Raw genomic sequence first — 27004 nt, forward strand, 5'->3', positions numbered from 1 at the left:
GGTGTGGGATTGTGATTGAGTGTTGTGAATGAGGAAGGCACGGAATGTTGTTGTTGTTGAGCAAGAGCAGCACGCACTTCTTACAGCTTAGTGGGGTGACGCGGGGCTAGTGACGTCTGAGGCCTCTGAGCTGTGCTGTACAGTAACAGCATCCGGCAAAACTCGGGCTTGAGCGAAGCATCGCTGAAAAACAATGGGGACGGTGATCCAATAGGAAATCTCTTCAGCGAATTGGCAAGTGTCGCGACGTTTCATTATACATCCTGTGGGACCCGATGCCAGGCAGCTACGGAAGCCATGCCGTTGCATTGCGGCATTTATATCTGACGATGTACGCTTCAAATCTATATGTGTTGAGAAGAAAAAGACGGGTTACAGTATGCATCACTCTACTTGGTGTTTCCGACTGGATGAAGCGATGACGAAAGAGTGGGGTCACCCACTTGATCATCCCGCAGCGCTCCTTAGCTTTCAGCCTCACAGCCGGCCGAAATCCTCCACTTGCAAGGCCACTTAGCACCGCATTTAACCACACGATCACTGCCGGTACCCTAATGTCATCCGAAACGCAAGGCTCTCCGACTGTTCACGGTTTGTCGGTCACACCGCTAACGCAATGCGCCCATTGGCACTCTCCGCTTGACATCATCGCCATCAAGCATTTCTGCTGCCAGAAGTTCTACGCATGCATCAGCTGTCACGATGCATGCGAGTCTCACAAGTCTGGAGTTTGGCCCTTTGAACAAAGAGATGAGGGTGCAGTGCTTTGCGGACAGTGCAAGCATGTGCTGACCGTCACCGAATACATGGCCAGCGGAAGCACATGCACGCAGTGCGGTAGCGCATTCAATACTGGGTGTAAGAACCACTGGGAATTGTACTTTGCGCTCAATGGGTAGTTCCCTTCAGGTCTTCAACAACAGAATGCAGAAGCGGGTAGATTCCAGGCAACAGCTAAAATCCATGTGCGGATCATGGCGCCTTGTCTTTAGAGACGTGGCGGCCACCGTTTCTTCATCGAAACGTCTCCAATCTGGACAATACTTAACCCCAATGGCGACGCATTTCGACACACCAACTCACACCGCGACTACATTGGATTTTCTCACGCGATGATGGACACGATGAGCGACCACAGTTCCGCCTCTCCTTTTCAGGTGCCCATCATCAGGGTGACAGATACTGATGCAATCTCATCGGAGCAGCTCCCGATTCTTCAGCAACGTACTCTATTTCTTGGGTCAAATCCATGGCTCAGCGACGAAGCTCTGTCCGACCCGAAATTAAGCAACCTCGTCATTCTTCTGAGACATCTCCGATGACGCCCCAGGCGGGATCAAGAACACGTCCTGAATCAGCGCTCCTAGGTCTCCCGCGCGAAATTCGGGATATGATCTACGAACGATACGTATCAGACATAGACGGCTTCGTATACGATCCGAAGACCCACAGCTTCATGACTACGAACGGCGAGCCTGTCAACATTCCACTTGCGTACACCTGCCGCACCATCTATGATGAACTATGGAAGCGTGTCTGCGAGGTCAACAGCATCAGTTTCTACACAGCCTTCTCCGAGGAAACACGCCAAGATGCTGGCCTATGGCACGCTGGTATTCACAAGCTCGATCTTTACAAGGACCACTTGGTAGATGTGATGGCTCGCCAATTCTTGACAAAGAAGCTGGAAGAGGAGATAGCGTCCCGGTACCCACAGTTTAAGACAATTCTCGCCAATTGGCGATCGAAATGCGAGGTTACGATGGACTCCAAGGGCCACGATTGTGGAGAAATACCGTCCATCTACCGCGACTTCATCTGCCATACCTTGAGGACCATATCAAAGGACCCAGAATTTGTTCGAACAGGCCAAAAATGGGTGAATGGTTTGTGGGTTCCACCACACAAATACACTGTCTTTCGCAACATCTTCGAACTCATCAACTTGTATCCTGAGCCGTGGAAACTACCCAGCAAGGAGGAGATCAGCCGTCTGGAAAAGGTTTCCGGGGTGACTCCAGAAGGATCTGCCGTGGTCACAAATGAGCGTCGTTTCTACCACAACGATGCGAACTACAGGTACTCCGCTGCTTCTGTTGCCGTCAAGTTTCTAGAGGACCCTCCAATGATGGTGCGCAAGCACATTCGAAACATCCGGAACATCAAACTGATGGAAGACCGGGAGTCGATTGCGCATCCGGAATGCCACATTCGGGGCCTTATCCCTCACCTGCGCGAGATGCCCAGCCTACGCGTTGAGCGACATGTCAATCTTTGGATGACTGCGTATTCTTTCAACAACCCCAGATGGGATCAAGTGCCTTTTTCTAGTTCGAGTACCATATTCAGTCGAAGTTACAGAAGTCTTGAGTTCGCAACGAAAGCAATCGCGCGCTGGATGACCGAAGCAAACGCCTTGAAGTCCCTGGGTATGCCATCCGGCGCCTTCACGCTGCTGTTTGACGGCAATCCTTACCCCGAGTTAGCACATCACGTCTTCCGAGCCATCTTCCAAAGAGATACCGCTTGGCAAATCGCCCTAGATATGAGTTACAGATCCGAGGGCGGTCTTCCCCAACCTTCATGGCTACACCGGCGGCGTCGTCTTGGCTACATGTACGAAGACACGCCGCTGCTGGTACGCGATATGAACCTCAGAGTTGGGATCATACACTGCAATTTCGATATTGGGCATGAGCATGATGCCGAGGCTATTGTCCTAGAGTGTCAGCATATGGACATTACGGGGTGGATGAAGAAATGGGGCGAACACCAGATTAGTTGGTATGACGTCGAATTCCTGGTGCCCAACTTGCGTGCCCTGAGAGAAAAGCACTTGTTCCCAACTTGATCATACCGTTGTTTAGATGTTCGTCGAATCCATGATATACATCAGTACACGGGAACGAATGGCTGGACGGAGCGGTGGTATGATCAACAGAATCATTGACAGTCAGGTAGTCATCAGCCCCGTCCCAACCTCTATGTCTTTGGAAGAACGACCAAAGACATTTTCGTTCTTCCAAAGACATAGAGGATGGGACAGGGCTGATGACTACCTGCCTGACCTCAATAGTAAATCACTTGATCCCGACTCGATCACGACGTTATTCAGACCTTGATAGAAATCATGAAATACGTGCCTCATATTTCACATTCAATCATGATTCATATCCCCTTATTTACTTATTTCCCCAACGTCAAAAACAGCCTGTCGCCAATATCGCCCAGCCCGGGCTTAATCATGCCCTTCTCATCAACCCCCTTATCGCACCCACCAACCCACACCTCAACCCCCTCTTCCCACTCCCCGCACGCCTTCTGCAGCCCCTCTTCCGTCGCCAGTATAGCCACGACGATAATCCGCTTCACACCCCAGTCCTTCAGCGTGTCGATAGCCGCTTGCGCCGTCGCACCCGTCGCGATGATGGGATCTACAATAATCGCCAGCTCTGGTTGGGGCTTGGTTGAGCCAGCTGCGTGCGGGGTGTGGTAGGGCAGGTTGTTGTAGTATTCTACGGGTTGTAAGGTGGATTTCTCGCGGTAGAGACCGAGGTGGTGAACGGGCACGGGCATGGGGAGCAGGGAGGAGAGCGCGGGGACCATGGAGAGGCCGGAGCGGAGGATGGGGACGAGCGATATGGAGGTCGGTGAGGGGGAGGTGGTGGTTGTGGTGTATTCGTAGCCGAGCGGGGATTTGTCCTGGAAGACCGCAGGTTAGTAGGTGGTGTGATATAGTATAGCAGCAATGCTATGGTTGTTGTCTGGGTGATTTGGAGATATGGGAATCCTTTTATGTATATGTCGTGGAATACCACCCCACCTTGTGACATGATGTGACCGGGTGAATGTAACTGTGATGGAATGGGTGAACGTACGGTGCCTGCCTCTTGTGCCTTTAAGCCAGCGGCCAGTGCCTCATAGCCGACCATGAGAGCGAGTTCATGCACCAGGGTCTGCGCATCTTTGGACCCTGTGCTCGCGGATCGGAGCTGTGAGAGCTTCGCCTGGAGACATGGGTGTGTTGAGACGTGGGCGTTCTTGGGGAGGTTGATGCCGGACATGGTGGATTCGCAGTGTAATTACGTAGAGAAGATACAGTAAATTGCAGGTCTTGGTATTCTGAAATATATAGTCGGTGTTCAACTTGACACCTACTGTCCATTCAAGAAGGTGCATGAGACAAGCGCGTGGTCACGCCTAGCTCCCCACATGCCGGCGATAACAGATGCCATGGCGTCGGGCGCCTCCGTGACACGAAACCTTGTCACGCCTCGGCAGGTGCAGTGCCGCTAGACTGGGAAGCCCCTGCCAATCGGAGAAAAAGGAAGCGCGCGCCATTCGTTCCATTATTTGCATAAGCAAAGGTTACTGAGATTTGACCTTTTCTTATTTGGCGCAGGAGGGAGGAGAGACGCGAACGAGGGCTGATATACGTGTGCTGTCTTATTCTCGGGCATCGCCACTTTTGTCCCGGCATCATAGAAAGCAGCATGGCGCGTTACCCCAAGTTGCACACGGCGTCTTGAGCTGAAATTATACACTACAAAGTTACGGGTGACTGCTCATCTTGGGACCCGCACGTCATTGCACATCGAAGCTGCATGCACAAACGGGACCAGGACGGCAGCTATGGCCAACGCTGCACTCGACGACGACGATGTCCCCACCAAGCGCGAGTCGCATTTCAACAACCAGCGCTCGTCGCTGCGGTCTTCCACTCTCTCCGAAGAGTCAGCGCACCGCCCGGAACCGCGATCTCGAACCCGCAGCGACCTGCGCCGCCTGCACGACTTCAACCTCGACCTCGAGAGAGTCCACTCGGAGCACGCGGATAGCGAGCCATTGCCCTCGCCTACCTCGACCGCCTCGCCCGCACCCAATGTGCCGTATACGCGACAGCGGAATCACTCGTACAGCAGCGTGAAGCGGTGGGACAAAAACGCCGGGAAGCACCGCTCGCTCAGCACAGTTTCCTCACGAGCCGGCGAGAGCAAGCACGACGACGACCTCCTAGGAGCAGACTCCTGGCTACATCTCTACAACGATAACGCGCATTCGCCCAATCTTCCCACGCCTTTGCGCACACCCAGAACGCGAGCGCAGAGTAGGGCGTCACAGAGAGAGAATGCTGGAGGTGGTAGTCCGGCATCTCAAACACATCCACACCGATCGAGAAGACCCTCTTTTCCACTCGGACGAGTAGCGCCCGGTGCTGCTTCAGGGTCTCAGCTAGACATTACGGCCCTGCCCAGCATGTCGCCCGTTCAAGAAGACGGGCATGCCCACACCCATCACTACGATGATCACCACACAGACGCAGAGCACTACCTGCGCTCCAAGCGCACCCCTGGGCAGCAAAAAGCATCGAGATGTGCCACGGAGCTGTACACCATCTCCTACCTCATCTTCTTCTCCATATGGGGCACGCTAGCTCGTCTGGGTCTACAGGCCCTGACGTTTTACCCCGGTGCACCAGTCATATTTTCTGAGCTCTGGGCCAATGTCGCGGGAACCTTTATTATGGGCTTCCTATCCGAAGACCGTCGTCTCTTCGCTGCCGAATGGGGGAGTCGCAGCAATAGTAATGATGGTGAAGAGAAACTCCCCGAACCAACCGATTATCCTGCCAACGACATTGAACACTCGCAACACAAAGCGCGGCATGGGAAGATAAAGAAGACTATACCGATGTATATTGGTCTTGCAACGGGGTTCTGTGGCTCTTTTACCAGTTTCTCGAGTTTCATGCGCGACATCTTCCTCGCGCTGTCAAATGATTTGAAGAGTCCGATCAACCATCCCTATCCTGCGGGTACATCCACACCATCTGTGACCACCACAGTCTCGCGAAACGGCGGATACTCCGTCATGGCTATCCTAGCCACCATCATAATAACAATAGCAACATGCTACTGCGCTTTGCACATCGGCGCCCACCTCGCTCTCGCCCTAGACCGCATCACACCCAGCCTACCCTTCCGGTTCACCCGCCGCGTCTGCGACCCTATTTTCGTCATCCTAGGCTGGGGCGTATGGTTCGGCGCAATCATCATGGTGTGTCTTCCGCCCTATTCAACATGGCGCTCCCAAGCCCTCTTCGCATGCGTCTTCGCTCCCGCAGGCTGTCTCCTCCGATACTACATCTCCCTCTTTCTCAATCCCATCGCGCCGTCTTTCCCGCTGGGCACCTTCACAGTTAATATCTTCGGTACTGCGGTGCTGGGTATGGCATACGATCTCCAACACGTTCCCCTCAGTAGTACGGGGCTTGTTGGTGGTAGTGTGATGGGCTGTGCGGTGCTGCAAGGCATTCAAGACGGGTTCTGTGGTTGTTTGACGACGGTTAGCACGTGGATTGTGGAGATTGATACGGCGAAGAGGAGGAGGAGTGCGTATCTTTATGCCGGTGCGAGTGTGGCGGCCGGAGTGGGGTTGTTGGTTGTGGTTATGGGGAGTGTGAGGTGGACGGTTGGGTGGGAGGAGATGTTGTGTGTGACGTGAGGTAAGTGGAGGTTGAGATGGTTGTCAGAAATCTTCGGGATTTTTTCTGCATTTATGGGTTTGGTCGTTCGGGAAACATGGTCATGATATGATGGGTCATGAGACGGTAAACGGAGATCTCACTGGTTACACGATATATGATACGACAAACAGGGGATAGCGATTTTTTGGCATTTACACTTATATACCCATGCAAGATAGAATTAACTTTATTTACATTTTAGGGCGGGCCAGCGAACGACGGTAGGGTTGCACAGAGTGCCAAATCGTTCTAGCTCGTTTCCTGATCGGTGCCTGCCGCCCGCCTGATAAGGTTAAATCTGAGCCTACGCTCACCTGCCCCACCACGACACTGACGGTGTCAACGACTAGACTCCTATCTGTTACAGATCAAACGTCTGTCTGGCAACACTTTCTTCACACGAGAGCGCATCTTACTTTCTCACCTTCTCTTCCTTCCTTATAGCATGCCTAACTCCTGGCGGAGTTCTTGCCAGCCGAACCAATGAGCGATTTGCCGAAACCCGACACCCTCTGCAGGCGTTGCAGCCTTCTCAGCTTTGACGATGCTGCAATCGGGGGTCAGGAGGTAGTAGACGAATATGGCACTGCACGACTTTCCTTCCCGGAGTCCAAGACCGAACTGCATCCTACAGAGCAGGAGGAGAAGCCATACCATGTACCGCAAGAATATCGACTGGTCCGCCTCGATTGGAAGCTCGACGAGATCCTGCCTGACATGCCTCATTTGTCTCTTTCTTCTAAGCTCGGCTGTGCATTCTGTCAAGCTTTGCGGAAGTCACTAGAAGATGCACTTCCAAAAAAGGCAAAGTCCTATTCGAAAGACGATGGCCCATTGAGATTAGTTGCGTATCTTTCCCTAAATGGTATATATGTAGAGGGGCTGATGATAGAAGGAACTATCATCAACGCCAGGTTGAACAATATTATACAAACTCTCTTCTCAATTGAGGCAAGTCCTGGTAAGTCGCATCATCCAAGCAGATCTTGGTTCGTGTGGGCTAAAGATTTGTCTCAAGGTTGTTGCGAATGGCTAAAAGTCGACTCCGCGCGAATCACTTCATACTTAGATCCTACGAACATTCAGCAGTTGCACCGACCGCTTGATCATTGCACATCAACGTGCCACCCTGATACTCCGTCTTCATTCATGCCCACAAGGCTCCTAGATATCGGCCATGATGTATCAGCTCTTCCTCGCTTGGTTCTGTCCTCTAACATAAAGCACCCTCAGGAAACAAGATACGCTGCCTTAAGCTACTGCTGGGGGACTGAAACAGACGCCAAGTTGCAGTTCAAGACCGAGAAAGCATCTCTGGAATCCAGGTACGCAGGTTTACCGAGCGAGCTCATGACACCAACCACAAATGATGCCATCGCGCTTGCAAGGGCGATCGGCGTTCCATATCTATGGATAGACGCTCTCTGCATCATACAAGATGATAAAGATGACTGGTCGTACGAATCCTCCCAGATGAATCTAGTGTATCGCCATGCATTTGTCACTCTCTGCAGCCTCAATTCGAAATCATGTCACGAAAGTTTCCTCAGCCGGGCGCCCGCAGTGAAACTCCACTTCCAATCAACAATACGGAAAGCTATCAAAGGTTTTTACCTTATCCGGTTACGACCAAGAACGGGGGAATACTTGGACCACAGAATGTACAATTGGGACTCGGCATTTGGCAATTGGAACAAAAGATGCTGGACGTTTCAGGAACAAGAGATGTCTACTCGTCTCCTGCTTTTTGGGAACCAGAAGTTACATTTTGCTTGCGGTAGAAGCGAATGGGCCGAAGGAGATGAAGCTCCTAAAGAGAAGCATAAGTCTTGGTCAGGAGTCTCGGACATGATCGCCAGATTCAAAGACAACTGCATATCCTCCAGGGAACTGTACGAGTACTGGGACCACTTAGTTCACCAATACGGTCGTCGCTCGGTAACATTCGACAAGGACCGCCTTCCCGCCATCGCTGGACTTGCTCGCATACTAGGCGATGTACTGCAAGATCAATATCTTGCCGGAATTTGGAAGGGTGATTTGCCATGCGGTTTGACCTGGGGAAGTCTTCGTGATCATGATTCGCTCTCGCACAGTCTTGCGGCTCACATACGGAGCATCCAAGAACGAAATTACGTTGCTCCTTCGTGGTCCTGGGCGGCGTGCCCAGCTGTGGTAAGCATGAGAGACCAAAATGCGGTCGTATTTCAAGAATCAACTATGGTGGATGTTGATACGCATACTGATTCTGAGGACCTATATGGACAAGTGTCTGGAGGATTCCTTCGAATTCGAGGGAAGATAGCTCGGATGCCGGACTGGTTGTCGGACGGCAAAAAAACCACATGGTCAAACTATTGGTCTCACATTTTTACGGACACTTGCGAAGATAGCATTATCGTCGCCACGGACTGGCTCCAGGAAGAAAATGAGGCAGGACTTGAGAGCCTTATTGTCATGCTTCTCTACCGCTACCGCATCGGGAGCGAGGATAGAGCCCGGGCTTTGTTACTTCATCCTGCAGATGAATTGGGAAATTATTATCGAGTGGGAGTGGTCATGGCTTACGGATCCGAAGCGTACAGAGAGATTAGGAGATGGTTTGACGACAGCCAAGAAGAAACCATCTGCATTGTTTGATGTGCAAACACTCTAGGACGAAGAAAGACATCAATTCATAGCGCTATGAAGCTATACGCATTCGTTGTTGGTAATGTGGTCTAAGCACAGATAGGAAGATGTTATATCAGATCAGAGTGATAGAAATGAAGCTACAAGCAAGTGAGACGCTCTGTATAGATCACAGCACTGACAGACCGTATCACCAGGGCGTCAACCTCACTCATGCTTCTCATCCACAACCACCCGACACCTCGGCTTTCTCTTCCCTCTCGCTCTTTTTCACTGCCCTCCTTTAAACATTCCTGTCCACCACCCTTCCCAAATACTGACTCCCGCCATAACTATGCATTCTAAGCGCCTCGTCAAATCGAACACGTTGTCTACGCTGTTGATCCAGCGTGTTAAAGTGTCGGTCCTCCGGGGTAGCCTCGTGCCCCACGCCATGGGAGGGTAATGTAGTAGAAGGGGTATCGCTGTCGGGAGTAATGATGCGTAGCACCGGCAGAGATGAGCCACGTGAGCCAGGAGCCGTGTGCACGTCCAACTCCTGCGCCGATAAATTTCCAGGACCGAAACTCACTACTGCATTCACACCCTCCAACCCTCCCCTATTCCACTCTCCAATCGCTTTCGCCCCTACCCTCTCCTCACCCTCAACAACCCCACCCCCTTTCAAACCCAACTCAGTCCCCAGAACCCCCCTCCCAATAATCGCCAACTCCCGCACTCCCATCGCCGCCTCCCCACTAACTTCGTCTCCACCTTCCCCCTCTTCATTTTTTCGCTCATACACTTCCCCTTCTCCTCTCCCCCTTATCTCCCCTCCTCGCTCCACACCACCGCCACGGCTACGACGCTGGGGATCAGTCATAACACGCGATCTTCTGATTTGGTGATAGTAGTGGCGTTGATGTTGGGGTTGTTGGGGTTGGAGATAGTAGGCGATTAGGGCGAGGATGAACAGTATGAGGGCTGTTGCGGCTACGGGTTCGATCATTGGACTTTGAATGTTGGGGTGTTGGGTTGAGTAAGGATGGTGGGGAAGTAGGGGAGGTAGGGGAGAGAGCAGGGGATTAGGGGTGGGGAAGAGAGGGAGGGAGATGTGGGTGTGGAAGTGCTGGTGTGATGATGTGACTGCGATGTCCACAGCATGACGAGGTCTTCGCTGATTGAACACGTGAACATACAGGAAGTAGGAAGACGTCTGTATTTCTAATTCGAAATGTACTCACGACTTCGGCTGTAGCGTGAAGGTGTATGCGGCATTCCATACTGCAGCATCATCTCGTTCCCCTATTCACCTTATACCAGGAAAAGGCTAAATAAGTCTGCAGCCTACATCAACATAAAAACACACAAAGTCAGTAACCCAACATCGATATAGGCAACAGACCTATTCAGTTTCCTTCTTCTACAAGACGCTCCCTCTCCTCCATATCCCGAACCCACCTCCCCACCCCATCCTCCTTCCACCCAAAAACATCATTCTTCAAACCCCCCTCCACAGCCTCCGTAACCTCATCACTCAACTGCCCCGTATAACAATCCATACTCACAATTTCCGTCAACGTCCTACACGCACTCTTCGCACCCCCCATCTTGCCCTCCCTAAAGAACTCAAAATCACCAATCTGCTTGTAACCCATGCGCCACTCTGACCAGAAATCCGAAGACTGGGCTTTACGCCGCTTGCTCGCGTCGCTGAGGAGGTCGCTTTCGGGGCCGGGGGCGAGCTGGAAGGTGGCTTTTGTGATGGACGGGATCATGTGCATACCGCACAGTACGGGTGTGAGGCCTGATAACAGCGGGAAAACTGCAGTGAAGCTAAACGATGTAAAGTGGCGGCAGAATTCCGTCTTCTTGGCAAAGCTGGCAATACGGTAGAGGAGGAGTTCGAGGATGCGGGGCGGCACCATGAGATGGAATTCGTAGGTGCTGTATACGGTTATGGAGGAGCCTTCGTTGTAGCCGAGGTGGTGCCAGGGTCTTTGTCGCAGGAGTTGGCAGCTGGAATACCGGGGTTCGCTATTTGAACTGTTGGTAGGTGGAGGCTCTTTTTGGAGGAGCTCGATGTAGTGCATCTTCATCTCAAAAGCCCAGTTGTCGTTGGTGCCCATGGCTGAATCTACCAGCGCGGCCATGGTTTTTGGTGGTGCAGCGACAACGATACGTGTAGGGTCTAGACACGAAAACGTCTTTGTCCAAATATCGGTGACTGAGCTCAGCATGTGGTCGTGAGCGGTGGATACATGCCACAGGTTGTATTCTTGATCTGTGTGCACCACCAAGCTCTTGATGTGGCGTTTCAAATCATTCTGCATGACAAACTGCGTGAACCTGTCGAAGTCCTTCGAAAGATGCGGGATCCACGCTGCTCGCAGTGTCGCCTTGAGAAATTCGTCTCCGTCCTGGATGCGGCATAATTGAATGAGCACGTCGTCCATAGCCGGCTCGAAAGCAGACCCAGAGGTACTCTTAAACTTGCTGCGAAGTTTTGTGTAGATCATGAACTCGTGGTTACTCAACTTGGATAGCTCTCCCTGCATGCTATCGACGAGTCGCGCATCCATTGGTACCCATAGTGCTTCCTTGTCCAGTGCTATACGGGCGTATTGGCAGAGAATTGGAAGCACAACCTTTCTCCACCTCCATGACACTAGGGACAGAGTCTTTAGGGGTATAGAATCAGAGTGCGTTAATTGCGAAGACGGCTCGTGGTGGAATTTGGTGATCGATGGGGCTTGGTCTGCGAGATGCAATGCGATTTGAGCTAACAACTCGTTGGGCAGCGACTGCATGATAGCGTATGAATAATTATTAGTATAGATGGCGACCGCGAGGTTTGTGGTTGGCGAGGCTTGAGTGAAGCGTGAAGCATACAGTTGAGGTAGAATCAGTGGAACGATCAAAGGTCCGAACTTGTGGGCCTCGGGGTACGTCATCCCGTCTTTGGTCAGCACCAGCGCTGGAGATGTCGCAACCACGCGCTGCCGTTTGACAAGGTTTCTACAAATTTGTAGCGTATATCCAAGGTCTTCATAAACAGGCGTCTACTATACAAATATACTTTTATTCTAAAACCCCGCCCTAACAGCCCCATCCAACCACGCAACCCCCGCCATAACCCCATCCACAACCCTCACCCTACCTCCCTCCCGCTCCCCCAACTCCTCCACACAAGCCTCCCTAACCATCTCATCCATACCCGCCATACCTGCACAGCCTAGACAAATCGCACCCACTTTCCCCTTGCCCAACAACCTCTTAACCGCATCCTTCATCCTCTTCCGCACCTCCTCCGCCGGCGCATCATGCAGGTCCGTCGCATTGAGCCCCGTTGTTTCCACGCCTGCAAACCGCCTACCCGCGTCTGAACCCGTGCCCAAAAAGGCTATTGTAGCATCCGTGAGGATGGTTTCCCAGACTTTACCCGTGCTTACTATGCCGAATGTCTCGTCGGGGTGGATAGCTTGCAGGGAAGCACCAACACTAGCTTCGAAGATACCCGTAACAGGTTTCCTCGTATCTCTTAGGGCGGGCTCTTCTTTGAGGAGAGGAACGAGCGGGTGTTGGCTGTAGCAAGCGACGAGGAAGGCATCGTGGCGGGCGAGTTGTTCGCGGAGAGCGGGGAGGCAGTGTTGAACCGACTCTGCGGCGTCGTCTTCGTTGTTGATGCTCTTGGGGCCGGAGGGGGCGGTGAAGTACTCGTGGGCGGTCTGCTAGCTGTGGTTAGTTTGCTGGGTGGGTGTGGTGAGTGGTGCTGAGTAACGTCTTTGAACTGCAGGGCGTCGACGAGCGGCTTCAGGCCGTTGGTCATTTGCTCCGTGGAGTTTGGGTTGATGATGAGGATGGACCGCATCTTGCTATATCGTGGGTTGGTACCGTTGCGATATTCACCCATTGGCTTTGCTTGGAGCTTTGTGCCTGCGCGGTTGCCCCGCCATGAGGTTTGACATTGTGGCGCGTGATGGATTTGGGATGTGGAGCTGTGACAAGGATGTGGGCTCTGACGTCATGTTCCAGATTGTCTTGTTTGTTGTGTACACAGCCCTGGAGGACGAATGATTGCGTGCGACGAGTGTGGAAGTGCAGTGAAGAACAGACATGTTGTATTAGGCTACTGAGGGTATTGTGAAGCATGAAACTGCGTCGCAGATGTATGCCCGTGGTATCGCCTAACTTCTCCTTGAATTACGCGCCGCCATGCGTATTCAATCGCTCCAACGCCGTCGCAAGAGGAAATCATCGAAATGTGGGATATGAAAGCTGGCAAAGTCAGGACTATTCATCGTAGAATGTCGTGAAAAAAGCTTACAGGTCGTGAATCGTCGTCAAGGGTCGGCGACTAGCTTAGCGGAAGCAGCTGAAGCGTCCGCAAGAGAAGCGGAAGGGAGCGCGACGGACGCCGTGACGGTCAGCGACAACACCACCACCTAGTATCTTGTCAGCAACTGGTGCCTGTGTCCGGAACAGACGGCTCCAAAGCGGGCCACTTACCGGCGTGCTTGCCGCCAAAGCCCTTATGCCACATGAGACCCATGGTTGCTTGTGTTTGTTGGTTGGTAGAGGTGGTAGTTTAGGTTTGGGAGTTGACGAATTGCTTTCTTTGTGCAGAGTTCTTGTTGTGGTGTAGCTGGAAGGTGATCGCAGCGCGTGTGTTATATAGGAGGTGTGTGGGAGGCTGGAGGAGATTCAGGGCAAGAACAGGGTCGGTGAAGCGGTAGCTGCTGCGTCATAGGCTGGCAGCCAAGGGCTTGGGAGATGCAGCACAGCCACCGCTAAAGGCGATCATCGTGGAGATTGCAGCGAGCGCACACAGTACAGCCTCGATGTCTTCGTAGACCTGTGCGCGCTTGATTGGCCGCGTCTAGATTTCGTGAATAATGCCCATAGTGCACGCAAAGTGGTGCGCCACAACACCGTATCTTAGAAGGGCCGAACTGGTGTTTCGTGGCACTCTCATGACGACGTTCGCGGCTGTGAACAGCTAGCATTGGGATTTGGGCGTCTTTAGCTTGTCAGCTGCGACTCGATTTGCACGCGTACAAACCGGCTAGCCATCTGCAAACACATTCACCGCACATTTCGTCCCAGATAGGCATTAAGCGGAGACATGTGACAGCGGCAACTGAGCGCTTATTGAATTTGAGTGCAAGGTTGTAGCTTGCTTGACCAAGGCCATAGATCATAGCCCGCTCCCAGCCAGATTCCAGAAATCATTTCTATTGTACAGATGTCGTGATCCAAATAACATGAAATAGCCACCGCCGCCGCCGAGCCTGCTACCGGCTCATAGCTGACGACGTACGCTCCTCTCGCAGAATTTTATCTTCCGCCCATGCCACCTTGTTGTGCCATGGCAGCGTTTTGTTCCTGGAAGCGGTCGCCTAATCGCTGGGAGCCCTTCATGTGCTTGTCGACGCATCGCATAACGCAGCTCTCTTCGCGCGAGGTGAGGGACTTGCTCTCGAAGCCGTTGACGCAGTGGTCGAAGCATTGCTGGACGAGGTTGGAGTACATCTGGGATGGTCAGCATTATGGTCGTGCAGGACAGAATGCGGATGTCGTACGTTCATGAATTCCTTCATCTGCTTCTTCTCCATGCGCGACTGCAGCTCGCGCTGCTCAGATGCTGTGAGTCTACATGCGATTAGTTATTGTGATGCCAATTGGGGCAAGTACATACGACTCCATGATGCCTGGTCGTGTGTGGTGGCAGGATTATTGTTTACGGAAGGGTGGCTCGACGCGGAAATTTGGTATGACGTCGGGTGGTTGTCTGGATGCTGTGCTGACGAGCCTGCACCCAAAAGTGTAGGCGCGAGCTAGGCCACCGGGCGGCCCGTCCACGCTCTCAGTCACCGAACCACGGGAAGCAGGCGTGGAGACTTCATGGCAGCCGCATTCAGCGGGTCATATCTAGTCAAATCTGGGACAAATCTTGGAAGGCACTTTGGACAGAATGTGGCAATGGATGCGTCGTCTTTCATGGCCCGTCGCACCAATATTGTGTGGCTCCCGCTGCATGGCCGTACCAGTACCTGACCTGTACCTTTCCCGCCAAGACGGTCGTTATTATTGGAACCGACTCCAGCATAGCAAAATAATAACACAATAACATCGCCTCTTAATAGCCAGCTGCATCCGCTATCCGCATTGATCGTCGCTGTATTTTGCCGTCGAGGGGCATCAAGCCTCGCGTTTGTGTCTGTCAGTCAGGCGACGCCGTGCCGTCTTCCTTGGATGCTCACAATTGGCCCGCAGCCACACATCACGGCCGCTAACCTGCTGCTCTTCGTCAGTCGAGCAGCGGGCTGCCACTCGACTGCCTCGCCCCGACTGCGATCATTGCCCTCCCCAGACGCCGACCCTGCAGGCCCAAGTCGCCTCGAGCCACAGTTTCAGGCGCGCCTCGATATTGCGCCCGACCAGGCCGCTGAACCCTCCGACGACATCCTGCAGCTGTACCTGTACCCCTAACCGCCCGTCGCGTCCTAGACCCAGTCTCGCGCCAGCAGCTCGCTCGCTCTGCTCTTCCACCAGGGAAGACGTCAATATTTCAGGATCCGCCTACAGGAACGCCGTCACGACCCCGCTGACATCTCGCGCACGCTCGCTACCTCGCTTCCTCGACTCGCTACCCTCCGACGTCACATAGCGGCCCCCAGACAGCTGCCGCCTGCCCACTTCGGGCCCACCTGTACCTGGACACCACGCCTGCCATATTACATACCTAGAGCTGCGACGCTCTCCACACCACCGCCTGCCATGGCTCCCGCAGGCACCCACACCAACCCCAACACGCCGCGCGTGCGCAATGGCGAGCCCCAGCCCGCCCCGTTCGCGACACCAGAACCTGCCTCGTCGCGTCGAGACTTGACATCGTGGTGGAGGCAGTTTAGCAAGCGCCCCGCGAAAAAGGAGGACGAGAAAGGTACGACACCACTGCCAGCATTTTCACATGTCGAGTCCGCCAGTTCAGCCTCGTTGGCGGCTGAAGCCCTGCAATGCGCTGCGACTGTGCCTGCAGCTCCCCGCCTCTTCTTGTCGCGAACAATCACTGACTGTTGTGGCCGCACGTAGAACCCGCCCTCCCTGGCATCTTTGGTGTACCCCTCATACAAAGCATACCCTATGCCAACGTCGCTATTTCGCTATTCAACGAGCACGGCGAAAGCTACATCTATGGTTATGTCCCAATAGTGGTCGCCAAATGCGGTGTCTTTCTGAAGGAAAAGGGTCAGTGAAGCTAATCCCATCACCCATCAGCTGTTAACAGCGCACAGCAACCGACGTAGAAGGCATCTTCCGATTAGCAGGCTCCGAGAAGCGCATCAAGGAACTCCGGACGGCCTTTGACACCCCACCCCGCTATGGAAAAGGTCTGGATTGGTCCGGCTATACTGTACATGACGCCGCCAATATTCTGCGCCGCTACTTCAACAATCTCCCGGAGCCTATAATACCGCTGCAACATTATGACCCGTTCCGGAATCCGCTCAAAGGCCATCAGGCTGAGGCAGTAGGCGCCAGTGAAGGACAGCAGCCCTCAGTCGGAGGCTTCGATCCCGATGCGGCTGTGCGCATATATCAACATCAGATTAAGGCGTTGCCGTCTTTGAACCGGCAATTGCTGCTGTACATCCTAGACTTGCTCGCAGTCTTTGCCGCCAAGGCTGATGTTAACAAGATGACAACCTCCAATTTGGCTGCCATCTTCCAGCCCGGACTGCTCTCACATCCGCAGCACGACATGTCTCCACAAGATTATCGTCTGAGCCAGGACGTGCTCATCTTTCTCATCGACAACCAGGATCACTTCTTAATTGGTATGGAAGGCACAGCTGTCGATGAAGGTACCGTTAAGCACATTGAAAGCGGGCCTTCTACCCCACAGGCAAGGACACCCACCACACCCCGCAATAGTTCTGGCATTGGGCGATCGGCTTCGACCACTTCGAGCGCTGGTGCAGAAAGCCTTCGCATGTATGGCGGCGTCCGCAGGAATGTATCCACGTCTTCGAAGCGTTCACGACACTCGCCCGCTGTTCCCAGCCCAATTGCACCATCATTTGTCTCGACCACGACATCTGGAGTGCATCGAAGCAACACGCTACCCTCAAAGCGCTCCCCGGGGCTTGGGAGTCCCCGCTTCCCTGCTGCAAAGCAAATCGGCCCTGAAGAGACCAAGAGCCCTCTTTCGTCTCCCATGCCCCCAGATGTTGCTGATGTTCCTGAGAATGTTGCCCCACAGCAGGAGATGGAGTTGCCTATACGAACGAAGGAAGCCCCACAGGCGGTCGCACCCGCAGCGGAGCAAATACCAGCCACACAGCCTGCCGATCAAGAACTGCCACCGCCACAACGTGCGCAGACCATGCCACCAAACAAGATCGAGATGCCGGTCCCATACCAACCCTTCCCTCAACAGGGAATGGCTATGCAACCGGTAGAGCCTTCGCAGAATAGACCCGCAGTTACACCTGCCACGCACAACATGCCAGGCGGGTTCCCTCTGCCGTCTCCGGGCGTCATCCCACCGAGTCAGCCGACTACTCCGAACGTCGTCGCCCAGTCGGCCCAGAACCTGTTACCTTCAAGGTCCACTACTCCCGGTCCACGTAGTCCTCAGCGTAGTCCTCGTCACACGCCAACGCGTGAGCGGTCAGAGTTCTTGGAAGGGCCTGTCGACTCAGGCCCGTCAATTGAGATGACTCCTGCTGTTCGTACATTTACACAAATCCTAGCCAAGGTTGCGGCATCCCCTCCGAACGAGTCCAAGGAAGCGAAAGACGGACGGAAACCGAACAAGCTGCAGAAGAAGAGGTTGCCGAACAGCATCAGCCAGAGCACGCATAGCTCCACGCACTCTCTTGGTGGTAGCGATTCAGGGTTCGGTGGTCAATTTTCTCACGGACCTCTTTCGCCACTGCAGCCGCCCTCGCTTCCCTTTGCCCATGGTCAGTCGCACGCAAACAGCTCTAGAGAGGTTTTGCAAGACACAGGCTCCTCGCGGGCCTCCGGGAACACACTCAAACCTAGCATGTCGCCTTCTGCTAGTTTCAGATCTCATTCAACAGCAACAGAATACTCGGAGAACGAGCAACTGGAAGAACAACCAAGAGAGGAGAAGCGCAGTTTTTGGAAAGGCCACAGGCGAGGAGAAAGCAAGGCAACGCCGACAGCAAGTCAGACAGATCTCCACGGTTCAGTACCTGGCGCCGACAAGAGTATGAGCTCCTTCGCCAGCAGTTCTGGATGGACAGGAGGAGGGCGCCGAAGTGGGCAGTACGAGTCGAATCACGGCTCGGAAACGTCGATGCTATTCGGCAGCAGTCCCCCTGATCACGATAAATCCGACAAGAAAGGTGCATTCGACTGGTTCCACAAGCGCAGACAGGATCACAAAGAACGTTTAGATAGGAGAGAAAGAGCCAAGAGCCCACCGGGCAGCTCGAGTCATCTCCCTTCTCCACAGAACATGATGAATCCACAAGAATCCTTCGCCGTTCGTGGACGAGCACCGGATGTGCCACCATCAGTGGAAGAGCCCCAGCCTAAAGCAGACAAATCCAGCGACGTCACACCTACCGGAATGAGTCCAACACCCCCGAACGTACCCACGCCGGGAAGCCCGAAGCCCAGGATGAGTCCTGCCATGGCTCTGCGGACAGATCTGCCAGCTGCACTGACTGAGCCCCGATCAGTTGCGCGATCTCCGGACAGGAATTCCAAGTCACCTGTCACTACAACGCCTCCTGTGCAGCCCTTCGCTAAAGCACCATCACCCCTGAATGTCGACAGTACGCAGCAGGTAGAAGCTGGCACAGCGACCCAACCCGAGGCCTCAACAACTACCTCGGAACCTGTCCAGCCAGTGTCAACACCTTCGGGGCCTCTTCATTCTTCAAGCAACTCGACTACTACTGTCACTCCTCAGACGGTCAACCGGGAGACAAATTTTGATGCATCGCCCTCTGATGGTCAGTCGTCGTCGCCTCCGTTCGTCGCAAGAGGCGAGCCAGCGCCTTAGAGACCGCGGTGGTCGCTGTCGACCTCAATGACGTACGAGCATGAGTTCGGAAGGAGATGTAGGTATTCAGGGTGTTCATGGATTGAGCGTGATGTGTAGAATAATGCACAGCACCCTTGGCAGTCCATTATGGGTCGAAGAAAAAAGTGTATGTGGCATGGGAGATTTTGCATATGGCATATTTGCCATGGAACGATGAAGCGTGCTAGCGAGCATTCTCTGAGCGTTGCGATGATGCATAGCGTTGTGGCACATGTCAATGATACTTCATTCTCATTCTCATTCTTCGTGATTACTTTGTACTGTGTACTGGATAGGAAAAGCAATTGTGATTAATACTGAAACGTTCGACAAAATCATCTATATATGACAGCTAAAGAGCACAGTAGCTGTATTGCAAAATACCCCACACTTTGATTAGTGCAGTAGAAAAAGCAACGTTACATGTTGAGTGCCGACGGTGTCTGACACTGCGCTGCCGTCGCTGCCGAAGTCCGCATCAATCCCTCAACATAAGCACAAATAGCTATAGCGTCGTGGCGACATAGACATAGACTCATAGCGCGATGTGCCGACATGTCTGGATTGTGCGTCTGCGTCGTTGCATGTCCGGCATATCCACCAGTGAGATGCATCTAGGCCACCGTAAATCGAGTCTTGCAGTGCGCGTTTTGGTGTTGCTGATCTACTAGTCTCGATTGTGAATGCGAATGCGCAGTCTCACTGGTCTTGCTCCCCAGCTCGGCGCTAGCCAGCCTGCGTCCCAATCATGCCCTGTCTCCGATTAAAAATAGATCACGCCTGCTGGCAGCGGAGCGGAGTTGCAAATGTGTTCGATACGCGTTTGTTAGTGGATAGTTGGATGGTGTAGTGGATAGCAGAGGTGTGTGAGATACGAGGAGAGCGAGAACACATCGTCTCGTCTGCTTTGAACACGAGGATATGATGATGGTTGGGAAAAGCAAAATTCAATATCACCTGGGCATGGACGGTGGTGCTTGACCAAGAATCTGAGATTGCAATGACGATGCCCTTGCAATGCACGCATGGCAGCGACTACCAACACGTCGAGTGCTCCGTGAAAGCCTCAGCAAGGTTTCAACATGCGAACAGAGCGACGGGGAAGCTATCATCGGGTTGAACGTTCCAGTTCGTCTCGCCGGTGGCTCGGTCCATGCATGACGTTCTGGCTTGCGACCAAGCGAGGCCACTGGCGCGGAAAGGGCTCCAGGCTCCTACCGTTTCTGCGTTTGCAGGGGGTGTTGCATATACCGACCCCGAGGTTTACGTGCCAACTTTTTTTGGTTCGTGTTTCAAGGCCGAGGTTTGTATGGCACAATCGTCTGAAGTATTGATCGGTTGCGCTGCGATGGGAAGGGCTGGTGTGAAGAAGTTTGGGACTCGGTGTGGGCGAACATCTATTAGAACTGCAATTAGTTCCAGTTCAGTGGAGAGCACTGGAGCATGATCTTCAGCGGAAAATCGGGATGCTGAAGCTTGGCTTGTTTAGGGCGCGGTCAAGAGGCGAAAGTGACGATGGGATCCATGACAAACAGCGGGTCCAAACCTCGTGTTTCTGTCAAGTAAGACGCACCTAGCGGCACCTGTATCAGCAGCGCCTTACCCAAAGATGCTTGGTGCTCAACTCGTACAGTAACCGTATCGCCTTCTGCCTTAAGGACTGATCTGCCGTTTCTCCTCATCACTATCACACGCTTCCAACGCCTTTTTTTTACCGACTTTACGGTCCACGACTCCGCTTGTTTCGACTGACTCTTGTCGAAGACCACACTCGTTGTTGAGATCACCCCGAACGACCGAACGAATAATTACGCTCGCTTTCTTTTCTGAGCCGGCAAAAAGAAACGGGGACGTTGAACATCAGCACTTGAGAAGTCTACAGGCTATCGATTATCGGGCTGTGGCGTCAGACACCTGCAACCCAGCCACTCGGAAGCGACAGATTCTGTGTAAGCCTGCTCTCCAGTCCGCGACGTCTTCGCAATCACATCAGCCCATTGCGCTTTACGTTCTTTTTCTTGTACACAATTTACGGCCTTGATTCTAGTCATGACGATCTGCTAACACGCTTGTCGCAGTTTCTGTTCTTCTTCGCTGAGAATCCACCTTCGCTTTCGTTCCGCACGTCGATTCCACCACGATGCGTTCCTTCTGCCAGCTGGCCGTTTTGGCCCTGCCATTGTTCAGCACCGCTGTTGCTGCTTCACCAAACAAGCGAGACGACCACCCAAAGACCATCTACGCGACTGCACAGGAAGCGTTCCAGGACCTGTTGAACGCGCTGCCAGAGGAATCTCTACAAGCAGCACTGAGCGGACTGAAGGACTTCAAGAATGGCGTGTTTGAGTCGCACCACCGCGGCGTCGAACATGTCCACGAGAACAACCCAGCGCTCGCTACAAAGCTCATTGTCGACGCTGTCAACGACTTGAAGAAGAGACAGGCGCCGGGCAATGGCACGGCTTCCGCCACTGAGGCTTCAACTCCACAGCAGACAACCGAGGATGCGCCTTCATCACAGGCGAGCGAGGCTCCTCCACCAGCAGTCGAGACCACCGTAACGCAGGTCCAGACGCAACAAGGCACCACAGTCACCCAAGTACAAACCCAAACACAGCAGCAGACTCAACAGACCCAACAAACTCAACAAACCGAGCAGCCTCAACAGTCTCAGCAACCCTCCGACGACGCACCCCCCTCAACTGTCACCAACACCCAACAACAAACCACCACCCAACAAGCCACCACCACCGTCCGCCAAACCACCACCCAACGCCCCGCCATCATCCCCGTCGAAGCCACCATAACCGAAGACGGCACAACCGTCGTCCGCACCACGCGCGTCCTCTCCGAAGTAACCGCCTCCGTCCCCGTAACCCTCGTCCGCACAAACTCCGCCGGCAGCACCGTCACCCAAACCGAGAACCGACCCGCCGTCATCCGCACAACCACCGATTCCGCAGGCCGCACAACGGTCACCACGTCTGCGGCTGACTACGCGCCTACCGCCGGTGAGGTGCAGACTGCGACGGATGAGGCGGGAAGCACGTTTTTGACTACGTACACGCCTGGTGGCGGGCTCGTTAGCAGCATCAAGTTGATTACGACGACGGATGCCGAGGGGCGGCCGAGCACGATGACGAGTTATACGTTTGTGGATCCGATTCAGGCGACGCAGGCGAGTGGGGGTGATGGTGGGGATTCGACTGAGCAGCCGAGTGTGCAGACGGGTGCTGCGGGTGTGAAGGGCGTGCCGTTTGCTGGTGCTGTGGGCTTGGGCGCTATGGCTTTGTTCTTTTAGATCAAGGTCAGTCAAGCAAGCCATATGGCCTTTTTCCGTCTTGTCAGCATGATGGTTAGGATGGAGGGAGGAAAAGGAAGATGAAGATGGAAAAGAGGGTATATATAACGAGAAACACGACTGCTTCGCATTTTCAGGCTTTTTTTTACTACTTCGTTTGTATATTAGCGACGTCGCTCCTTTTTCGTTGGCATTGGTTTTTTCAGATACCCGATACACGCTCCTTTACGATTTATATACGGTGGATGGGTTTGCAGATTGGATTTGTAGTTGGAAAGGGAGGTTGAATGTGCATATACGGTGTTGGTGTTTGGTGGGATGGGCGATCGGGTTAATACTTTAGCATACATACATGGAGCGGATTGTTGCTCTTTACTATCCTTCGGTATATATAATACGACAGTACAGATTTTGACAAGATAACTTGCATTAGACTGAATGCCGTGAGTGATGCAACAGACGTAGAGCGGCATATTTGAGAGCTATGGCAGAGTGTCTACGGCGTGAGATGTATGAATCGAAAGGTATGGAATGAATACATGTTTATAGATTCTGCATCTGAAATAGCTACAGAAAGAGAATATAGATCAAGGGGTATTGATGTTAAATCAAACGCCAAGTGTGCCATGCTCAAGTAACTATCCCACCTTGTTCGATCACGCGCCCTACGCTTCTGCCGTCCAACTCTAGTTTGAAAATCCAGGAAACATTTCCAGAAACCATGTCCTCCCATCACCTTATATATGATACAAACTCACCAACCATCTCCCCTCAAATCCCAGCCCGCCTCTCAACGCGCCTTGGTAGCAATAAAATACTCCACACTCTCCCCCGCCCAACTAACGCTATTCGTCCCACTCTCAAACCTCTCCTCATCAAAAAGCCCAGCAATACTCTGTTCGTTCCTAACCCCCTGTTTCGCACCACCACCAAAACTCTCCAGACTAACGACTTTACAGCCCTGTTTGAGGTCGAGAAACTTCTGCAACAGCAGATTATTCAACGTCTCGCCAAACACCTTGTTGTTGACCAGCACAACGTCAGCGCGGCGGAGGACAGCGTCGATGTCAGGGCTTTCGAGGAAATCACCTTCGATGAGCTCGATGCGGGGGAGGGCTATGTTCCACAGCTTCGCCCGCGCTTTGAGTTCAGAGGCTTGTTCTGTGCCGAGGGAGGCGGCGAGCTTCATCTTTTCGATGCCCCAGCTCTCGGCGCCGGTTTGGAGGGCGGACTGGAGGACGACGTTGCCGACGCCGGAGCCGAGGTCGACGAAGGTGTGAGTGGAGTTTAGGCCGGTTTGGGCGAAGATTTTGTGGACGAAGGGGGTGAGGAGTTCGCCGTAGGTTGTTTCTTTGCCTTCGACTTTGCGGAGGCGGTGGGCGTGCGGGGAGACGATGCGGTTGTAGCTTTGGGCGGTGATGCGTTTGACGAGGCTGAGGGGGATGGCGTGCATGTCGTCGAGGATGCGGGGTATCGTGCCGTTGGCGTATTGGTCTTTGATGAGCTTGTTGAACTTGGCGAGTTCTTGCTTGAAGAGTTCGGGGTCGTCTTTGGTTACAGCGCGCTTGAGGAGACGGACGGTGCCTTCGGCGTCGGAGGAGAGCTCGTTGGCGAGATCGGGCGGGAGGTAGTGCTGGATAATTTCCTCTATGCTGAAGTAGATGTCTTCCAGTGGGCTGTACTCCTCGTCCACCTCTTTCCGGGCTACTGCCTCGAACTTTTCTGGTCGTGACAGGCTGGGGTACTGGAGTTCGACGGTGAACTTCTTCTCGCTACCGGGGAATGCGGACTTGTAGGCTTTCGCCCCATCGTCTTTTGTCATCTCGAAGCCGTGCTTCAGAGTGCTCTTCCCCGACACAGCCTTTTTCTTTCTGAATGCGGCGTTTTCTTGCGCCATCTTCATCATATCCGACGCGCCATTTGATGTGCCATTCGCAGTCCCATTCGATGTGCCGTTGACACCATTCGATTTCGCCTTGGCATCAGGCTCTACTATCCGTATACGTCGCTTCAAGTCCGGCTCGAGCGCGCGGTTCAGACTCATCGGCTCAGTGCTACTACTCGCTGGCCGTGTCTTCCGTCGCTTGACGCCCAGCCGACTGGTATCCTCATCCTCGCTCGACTCATCGCTGCTAGCCCATTGCGGCGTGTCGGTGCCTTTACGCTTGTTGGTCTCGACACGCGACACGGAAACCGACTTGCGCGCGGGTTCCCGCGAGACTGTTTGCGAACGCGGCGTGGACTGGTATCGGTTCGCTGGCGGGCCGGATGCGCTGTAGCTGCGAGTGCCGTTGCCGGGTCTCGCGTGCGGCGATGGTGAGGGGTTCGCTGTGGGGGCGGGCGCCTTCTTGACGAGGACGGTTCTCGTTTTGATCTTGGGTTTTCCGGGGACGAACATGACGGCAGCGCCAAGTTAAAGTTTCTAGGTGAAAGCAGGGTTGTATGCAGAAGAAAAAACGGGCATGAAACGCGGCGGGCCGGTGCAGATGTGAAGGAGCGTGTGGCCAAGGGCAGCCGCGAGTGAAAAGAGAAGGACGTCGAAGGGAAGGCAGCAGGCCGGTCAGCCAATACGGGAGGAGTCGCACGCGCAATGGACGAGATACGTGACCCAGCGACGCCCCAAGCCTGTACGCCACTGCACGTCTTACCGGGATCGTCTCGCCTATCCGTCTTGGCACCTGTCCCTGCTTCTGTCTACCGACCTCACCACGCCAAGTGTCACCAAAAGGCCCTTCTATCAGACCTCGTCAATCTCTGGATAGTCAATTAGATGGCCAGCTTCAATGACTGCGATGTTTCACTCAAATCCCGCCTTAGCACAGCCCACGCCACCATGATTCAACAGATTGTTCGGTGACATCTGACTCTAGGTGATCAATACCGCCAGCTTGGTGTACTAAAGTCGTATCACACGACCCTCCTATTCACCTAGCACATGGAAGTCTTCTGTATGAAGATCATGAGTTATCCGCAGCGTAGTCTTCAATATGTAGAATGTCAGTTAGCCAACTAGGCCTTCTGTCTCCGTGCCAGCCCTTCACAGCAGTTCTATGCATGAGGTAAAAGTTCAGTCCTACCGCAATCCCTCTACAACCTTATCCATTGCGCCATTGCTCATTTTTGTTCTGGAAGTTTTCTTGTTACCTTGCTATTGTTGTCTGTTGTTCTTGAACAAAAGTCGATCATCGGAAGAGTCGAAAGCAGCTCCTCCTCTGATGCGTACAGTCACTGGTGAGCTGGTGGTATGTGGTGATAAATCAAACATCCCAGAAGTCAGCCGAGGGGCCTTGACAGAGAATCATTGGGACCATGCCTTCGACCCCGAAGACGCGATTCCAACCGGTACCTTCACGTTGGGTTTACTGGCAGATGCATCGATCGCACTCCGAAGAGAAGGCAGTGCACTAGAGATAGTGGACGAAGACTCATGCTCAGAGTCCATGGGTTCCACCCCGCGAGCACGACGCCACGCCCTAGACCCCAGCACCTCATCGTCCGTCAGAGCCTTCCTCGTGCCCCAGTCAGACTCCCGCATCCCCCACGGCCCAGCCAACCAACCTCCAACCGACAAACTCCTCAAAACCGTCCCTACATCCCTCCGCAACCGCGCTAAATCGCTCCATGAACCGCATCCCCTCCCCTTCCGCTGGACCCTGCCACCCAACGCGCGCTTCCGCATCGGCGATCCGGAAGCCTTCGCTGCTTTGCAAGTCAAGAATATAGAATGGTATGTAACCACCGGTCTACTAGTTGAAGATTTCACGGGTCTACGCTGGAACGCAGGGAGCTACACGTATCTTCTGTATTGGCATGTAGAAGGCATGCCTACGCCCGATGGTGTTGCGGATGCAGGTAGGAAGTGGTTGAGTATCAACCCGGGTTTCATGCGGGATTGGCAGAAGGAGAAGTGGGAGAGGGAATTTGGGGATGAGGTTCTAGTTGTGGAAGATGAGCCTGCGACGCCGATTGTTGAGCGAGAAGATTCGGGTTTGATTGATCATCCCATTCCTGTTGTTACGGTGGGTAATCGGCCGCCTACACCGAGTCGAGAGAGGTGTCTTCTTCCGGGGTCGAAAAGCGCACTGAGGAGTAGCTGTCAGAGTAGGCCGGTGTCCCCTTCGCCATCCCTGGTCTCTGATACTGGGTCTGAGTCGCCGAGGAGAGATAAAAAGGTAAGATTGCTGAGGGAGAAGCGGAAGAGGATTGTGATGTGGGAAGCTGATGATGATGAGGATGTGCCGGTGGCAGAGGAAGGTAAGTTTGTTGAGACGATGGTGGATGAGGTGGACACTCTGAGTGATAATGAGGGGAGGACGGCGAGGAATTGGGGGTGAGATGAGGAGCGTAGGAGGAGGAAGATGGATTTCCTTGGATGTATGACCAAAAGCACTAATTGCAGTAATACCGTCGATATTCGCTGCCACTGGATCACACATGGAACATGATAGTGTTGAACACAGGCTCGCCGTTGAGCGAGAGCATTTCGCAACCCCATGTATCT

At 53.5% G+C, this 27004-nt stretch overlaps 10 protein-coding genes across 10 annotated transcripts; 5 read left to right on the forward strand and 5 right to left on the reverse strand.

The window, feature by feature from the left end:
- Positions 1 to 1318: 1318 nt before the first annotated feature.
- J4E83_007185 (uncharacterized protein) lies at positions 1319 to 2851 on the forward strand (the record flags this gene model as incomplete). The annotated part of the gene is made up of 1 exon (XM_049334090.1): positions 1319 to 2851. One exon carries the CDS (start codon positions 1319 to 1321, stop codon positions 2849 to 2851), a length of 1533 nt encoding a protein of 510 aa, XP_049186901.1.
- Positions 2852 to 3186: 335 nt separating this feature from the next.
- J4E83_007186 (uncharacterized protein) lies at positions 3187 to 4064 on the reverse strand (the record flags this gene model as incomplete). Its single annotated transcript, XM_049334091.1, has 2 exons — positions 3187 to 3702; positions 3879 to 4064. 2 exons carry the CDS (start codon positions 4062 to 4064, stop codon positions 3187 to 3189), a joined length of 702 nt encoding a protein of 233 aa, XP_049186902.1.
- Positions 4065 to 4632: 568 nt separating this feature from the next.
- On the forward strand, positions 4633 to 6504 carry J4E83_007187 (uncharacterized protein; the record flags this gene model as incomplete). Its single annotated transcript, XM_049334092.1, has 1 exon — positions 4633 to 6504. The coding sequence occupies one exon, from the start codon at positions 4633 to 4635 to the stop codon at positions 6502 to 6504; it is 1872 nt and encodes a 623-aa protein (XP_049186903.1).
- A 4041-nt stretch (positions 6505 to 10545) lies between these two features.
- On the reverse strand, positions 10546 to 11946 carry J4E83_007188 (uncharacterized protein; the record flags this gene model as incomplete). The annotated part of the gene is made up of 1 exon (XM_049334093.1): positions 10546 to 11946. The coding sequence occupies one exon, from the start codon at positions 11944 to 11946 to the stop codon at positions 10546 to 10548; it is 1401 nt and encodes a 466-aa protein (XP_049186904.1).
- A 276-nt stretch (positions 11947 to 12222) lies between these two features.
- On the reverse strand, positions 12223 to 13688 carry J4E83_007189 (uncharacterized protein; the record flags this gene model as incomplete). Its single annotated transcript, XM_049334094.1, has 4 exons — positions 12223 to 12867; positions 12918 to 13072; positions 13561 to 13581; positions 13646 to 13688. 4 exons carry the CDS (start codon positions 13686 to 13688, stop codon positions 12223 to 12225), a joined length of 864 nt encoding a protein of 287 aa, XP_049186905.1.
- A 785-nt stretch (positions 13689 to 14473) lies between these two features.
- On the reverse strand, positions 14474 to 14842 carry TIM9 (protein transporter tim9; the record flags this gene model as incomplete). The annotated part of the gene is made up of 3 exons (XM_049334095.1): positions 14474 to 14668; positions 14719 to 14788; positions 14835 to 14842. 3 exons carry the CDS (start codon positions 14840 to 14842, stop codon positions 14474 to 14476), a joined length of 273 nt encoding a protein of 90 aa, XP_049186906.1.
- A 1074-nt stretch (positions 14843 to 15916) lies between these two features.
- On the forward strand, positions 15917 to 19181 carry J4E83_007191 (uncharacterized protein; the record flags this gene model as incomplete). The annotated part of the gene is made up of 3 exons (XM_049334096.1): positions 15917 to 16082; positions 16232 to 16387; positions 16435 to 19181. The coding sequence occupies 3 exons, from the start codon at positions 15917 to 15919 to the stop codon at positions 19179 to 19181; spliced, it is 3069 nt and encodes a 1022-aa protein (XP_049186907.1).
- Positions 19182 to 21342: 2161 nt separating this feature from the next.
- Positions 21343 to 22503, forward strand: J4E83_007192 (uncharacterized protein; the record flags this gene model as incomplete). The annotated part of the gene is made up of 1 exon (XM_049334097.1): positions 21343 to 22503. One exon carries the CDS (start codon positions 21343 to 21345, stop codon positions 22501 to 22503), a length of 1161 nt encoding a protein of 386 aa, XP_049186908.1.
- A 790-nt stretch (positions 22504 to 23293) lies between these two features.
- Positions 23294 to 24901, reverse strand: J4E83_007193 (uncharacterized protein; the record flags this gene model as incomplete). Its single annotated transcript, XM_049334098.1, has 1 exon — positions 23294 to 24901. One exon carries the CDS (start codon positions 24899 to 24901, stop codon positions 23294 to 23296), a length of 1608 nt encoding a protein of 535 aa, XP_049186909.1.
- Positions 24902 to 25943: 1042 nt separating this feature from the next.
- Positions 25944 to 26837, forward strand: J4E83_007194 (uncharacterized protein; the record flags this gene model as incomplete). The annotated part of the gene is made up of 1 exon (XM_049334099.1): positions 25944 to 26837. One exon carries the CDS (start codon positions 25944 to 25946, stop codon positions 26835 to 26837), a length of 894 nt encoding a protein of 297 aa, XP_049186910.1.
- Positions 26838 to 27004: the final 167 nt, after the last annotated feature.

The sequence above is a fragment of the Alternaria metachromatica genome (assembly GCF_023757995.1).
Source record: "Alternaria metachromatica strain BMP 0045 chromosome Unknown scaffold_17, whole genome shotgun sequence".
Taxonomy (NCBI): Eukaryota; Fungi; Ascomycota; class Dothideomycetes; order Pleosporales; family Pleosporaceae; genus Alternaria; species Alternaria metachromatica.